Genomic DNA, 4,826 nt, shown 5'->3' with positions numbered 1-4,826 from the left:
TGCAAGACATAAATGTTTAACATATATTGTAACAAAATAATGATTCAGTAACGTTTGATCGATTACCACCATTGTTGCCTATATATATATATTAGCTACTGTTACACTCTTGCACATATACCTACTTTGCAGCATACAAATGCAGGTTCAAAAAATCATTTGTAGAGAAATACAAGGTATGCACACATCACTCGAGTACGAGGTAGAAGTAGCAAAATCAACGAATGCAGAAATAAACTACATAGGTCCTCCACCTATGGCACTGCCACTTACACCATCCATAATGGCAAATCGCATGTCTTCAGATGGTTTCCAGTGCCGTTTTCTTTGGTTGATGAACCAATTGTTTATCTGCTTTTGATCAAGCCCTGTCATTTCTGATAGCTGCACTTTCTCCTCCTCCTAACAAACAAACAATTTGCTTCAACCCATTCATATCAAATTTCACAATGTTTATTCTATTCACATGGAAAACTAAACATGCTTCATAGTCGCCACAACACAACCTTCTATCAAATTGCTTGTTCATGTCAATGAAATACACAACAGAAAGATAGAAGAGATTGCGAGTTCATTTCTTCTTTATTAACCAATACTGACAACTAACATTATCGATCAAACAAAACAAAAAAGACAGTGTTTATATTAATTTGAATTACCGTAGGATAAGGCCACCTATAGTGAGTGGTCCACCAGTCCAAGAGTATCCTCCTTGCTTCCTTTGGAAGTTTACCCTTTTTCCTTTTCTTCAAAAATTCCTTTCTTAAGCTGCTAAGGTAACCACCATACTTACGAAGGAGCATTTCTTTAAGCTCTTGATCACCGGGACGAGTCCCAGAAGATTCGTGACCTTCCACTGCTTCCATCTTCTCCCAACTCAATTCATCTTCTGATGTCCCACCTGCCTCATCTGACAATGTTGCACAAAACATACAAAACAGACATCACATGTTATTCACAACTAATTTTACCACTTTTTTCAACACGGAAAATTGCTTGTTTTTTTTCATGATGGTCAAATAGCCATGGACAAGGAAGGAAGATCAATGAGGTTGAAAAGCCAAAGCATGAATTAAACTTGAAGATGATGTAAAAATTTGGCTACAATTATTAACATACACACCAATTATTACGAGCCAAAGTCACGGCCTTTCTTAACATTTTTGTTGCTGTTTTTTCATCTCTTCATGGTTTTGCATTAAAATGGTCCCCCACTTCAATATGTTTCTCATTTATAGAAATATCCAACACGACTCTTTCGCTTTCACGTACGAAAAGAAAAACAACGCCTACGGTCACTTTCATAAATACATACTACTTCTCTATATACAAACAAAAATGTAAAACTTCAACTCAGACTTTCAGGTAACTATCCCATAATATTGCAAAAACTTAACAGTCAAAACCTCTTTCCATTTTCGTAACTTGAATATGTAAGGACTCCAGGAGCCATAATATCGCAAATGAAAAGATTCATGCATCTTTGACATGCACAGGAAACTAAGATAGTAATGTTATCTCATCCTACAAATATTCATAGTGTGCTTTGTTCTAAAAAGGAAAAAGTAAATACATCTAATGCTACACACTTGAAAAACATTTAACACTTTCTTTATCTAATAACTTGGAGGGCCAACTCAGTATAAATAATTCGTATGACATTGCATAACTAAATTATTTAATTGTAGGAGGTAGCAAAAAGACGAGCAGTAATTGCTAAAAACTAGGAAAATGATATACTTAGACATTTAGAAGCTCCTGATATACTATAAAAAAAAAAATAGAGAAAGATTGTTACACCACCTTATTTATACATATAAAATCTGATAATACCTAATAGCAGCACCAATTAATGCAATTGACTAACACAAGTGTTAAGTGAAACCATATTAACAAAAGATAAAAGGAGAATGACACTAAAAAAATGGACTAATGTTAAAAGCTAAGAAGACATCAATGTACCCCACCATTTTTCTTTCCTGATAAAAGTTTAGGTGAATTTGTTCCCAAGATTGACCAAGACATGTTTGAAGACTCATAAACAGTTTTTACAGATATCCCATCAAAAGATTTTCTCATCCACAGAAGGATTTCAAAAAACATCCTTCAAGTACATGTGAAGGATCCTCACCAACTGAATCAGTTATTGTTGTCAATTTTCTTCCCAGTAATTCTTTATTGTGTCTATACAATCATTTTCTTTCCTATTTTTGCGACATTTTTGTTCTAACTGTCTCCTTTTTTCACAAGATATCACTGATCTATTTATCACTTTTTCTCTTTTCTTCCACTATCCCTTTTTACCTCCATTCAAAATTAGGGTGAACGTTAGTTATGTCCTCTTTTTAGTGTGCAGTTCCATGTAGGAGTGTGAACATATTTACTTGCTGTAGTTACTTGGTCATTTACACACCCCACACAGGACCAACTTAAAACAAAAAAAGTTAACAATGTCGCAAATCAACTACTACTTTTGGAGGGAGGATCCAATTTAACATGAGTGAGAGATTTGTGACGTCGGCGTCGTAGTAAATAATTTAAATTTAAATTCAAATTCCCTAAACAAGACAAAATCCCACTCCATCTCCAACGTACAAAAGAGGGCAATTTGTTCGTCTTCACCTAAAAACAAAACATGAATACAATACAATAATGATTATAAATGGAAAAATGTCCATAACCATATTCTTTTCACACAACACCATTTATACACGATGAGTCGATTGAAGATGGGAATAAAGAACAACGCTGGCATGGGTTGCTAAATCAAATGTTTACCTGAGCGGTTGTTATCCAGTGGCAATGCGAGTGTTCCCTTACAAAGATTGCTGAGTTGCGATTCGATACTACACAAGAACAAGGTCGCTTCGTCGAATGGCTTGGACAACTCCTGCTTGTATCTATGAAGAACTTCGCAGTATGATTCCTAACATGCGTTGCAGCAACAATTAAAGTCTTCTTCATCCCAGCACAATTAACTCAACAAAAACATATCTCAACCTAAAGGAATTAGCTCAAGAAGATGGAAAAGAAAAATATATACCATGAACTCGTCAAGCTCAGGATCATCTCCTATCTCACGAAGAGCATTCGTTGGGTGGCTTTCACGGGCTATTTCTTCAAGAAGTGAAGCGAGTTCTGGCGGTGCTCCAACCTTCCAACAGTTAAAAGTCACAACTACCATTTATTTCTTAATATTCACAGCAGAATTTCTGTAACTTTGGCTGTTAATATTAGGCATATACACAGAGAATAGCGCAGAAACAAAAAAAAAAAAGCAGAATTAATTGAAAAAAAAGGAAGGAAAAGATAATAACCTTTCGACATTCTATGTAAGCAGATACTAGATTTGGATAAAGAGGGTGAGTGGCGATCTGGGACTTGATGAACCGTTCCGACATATCAGAGGTTTCTGGGTGTTCCAGGTGAAGGAAGTTATTGGCCACAAGTCCTAGATTCAATTCAGATGCAGCGGAAACGTTGACGTTGACTTCTCTAACGACATCCTGGGTACAAGATAGGAGAGAGTTGAGCTTGTAAAAGTTTTCCATCGATATATCCCTAGCCACTCTCCACTGAAAACCACTCTTCTCAGTCACCAACTATATATATATATATATATATATATATATATATATACAAGCAGAGAATTTGCACAGAAGCAAAGTTTAAAAAGTAGAGGACATGGTGTGAGATCTAGCACGCAGTGGAAATCATGCAAGTTTGTTGAAAGTGAGGAGTTGTTGTGTTTTTGTGTTGTTTGAGGTTGTTTTTGTGTGTTGTTGATGGAGTGAGAGAGAAGGGTTGATGAAAAGGAATGATGGGGAAGAAAGGGAAGAAAGTGGAGGTGTTACGGCACCTGGAAAGAGACGAGACCTTGTTTTTCTTTTCCAATAAAAACCTGGGGAAAAGGAAGAAAGGAAAGTGGGAGTGCAGAGAGAGAGAGAGAGAAAGTGAAACAGTAGAAGGATTTGACAAGGTTAAGGTGTGTTTCTGCAAAGACATAGGCATAGACATGTAGGTGATGTATAGGCCGTATTTGTAGACGTCAGTCACTGATTTTCACCCTGACGTGACATTTCGCCACGTGCCTAATTTTAATTGGTGACTCTAATGTGTGGGCCCACCTACCTGCATGCAAGTTTGAAGGTAGCTTGGCTATTATCATCATCTGCTTCTGCTAATAATTCCAACCTCACACACACGCTTTCTTCTTTTTCTTCTTCTTAGTTCCACTTCTACTACTACTATCAGGAGTACTCCGTAACAATCATTTTCTTCACACGCACAAAAAAAAAACCGTATTACATTTTTTTTTTCTAAGATCAACGGACATCACGTGACACCTCCAACTAATCTCTACGTATCATGCGTGGTGCATATATCTAATGAATATTTTGTAGGTTTCTTTAACTGTAGAATTGATCTCTGATTCGGAATTTTAATACTTAATTTATTGTTTTCTCCAAAAAAGTGTCGTTTTCACCAATACACTGTGCCAGATAATTAAAATCATACCACTACAAGTTATTATCCGAATTTTGTTGACGATTAATTTAAGAACATCGACTGTTTTTAGTTCTTTTGAAAAAATTATTGAATTCTCTTTCTTTTTGTTGGTTTAACTTGCTATTTTCAATCTTCTACTTAGTAAGATATTTCTTTTATCTATTTTCTCATGGCAAAATAAATCAGTTATTCTCGTATGATCTTACTAGTCCTAAGTTACCTTTTCATCAACCATATCAGTTTTTTATAATTTATATGCACTACAATCAAAATCACTCTAGACAACAACATAAAATTATGATATAAATTATAAAAAT

The 4,826-nt window shown here is 35.4% G+C and overlaps 1 protein-coding gene across 2 annotated transcripts; it reads right to left on the bottom strand.

Moving 5' to 3' along the window:
- Positions 1 to 3,997, bottom strand: LOC114190282 (homeobox protein knotted-1-like 10). Of its 2 annotated transcripts, XM_085675327.1 has the most exons (6): positions 3,318 to 3,997; positions 3,044 to 3,154; positions 2,779 to 2,926; positions 2,596 to 2,622; positions 660 to 910; positions 1 to 402 (listed from the first exon to the last, which is right to left on the bottom strand). In XM_085675327.1, exons 1-6 carry the CDS (start codon positions 3,549 to 3,551, stop codon positions 238 to 240), a joined length of 936 nt encoding a protein of 311 aa, XP_085531453.1. In that variant the 5' UTR covers positions 3,552 to 3,997; the 3' UTR covers positions 1 to 237. The 2 variants fall into 2 exon arrangements, with proteins under 2 accessions (XP_085531453.1, XP_027934909.2); XM_028079108.2 differs by lacking the exon at positions 2,596 to 2,622.
- Between the last annotated feature and the right edge of the window lie 829 nt (positions 3,998 to 4,826).

The sequence above is a fragment of the Vigna unguiculata genome, chromosome 7 (assembly GCF_037176805.1).
Source record: "Vigna unguiculata cultivar grain cowpea cultivar isolate G323 ecotype 2 chromosome 7, ASM3717680v1, whole genome shotgun sequence".
Classification (NCBI taxonomy): Eukaryota; Viridiplantae; Streptophyta; class Magnoliopsida; order Fabales; family Fabaceae; genus Vigna; species Vigna unguiculata.
Note: the sequence above shows the minus strand (reverse complement) of the source record. Positions and strands in the feature narration are given on the sequence as shown.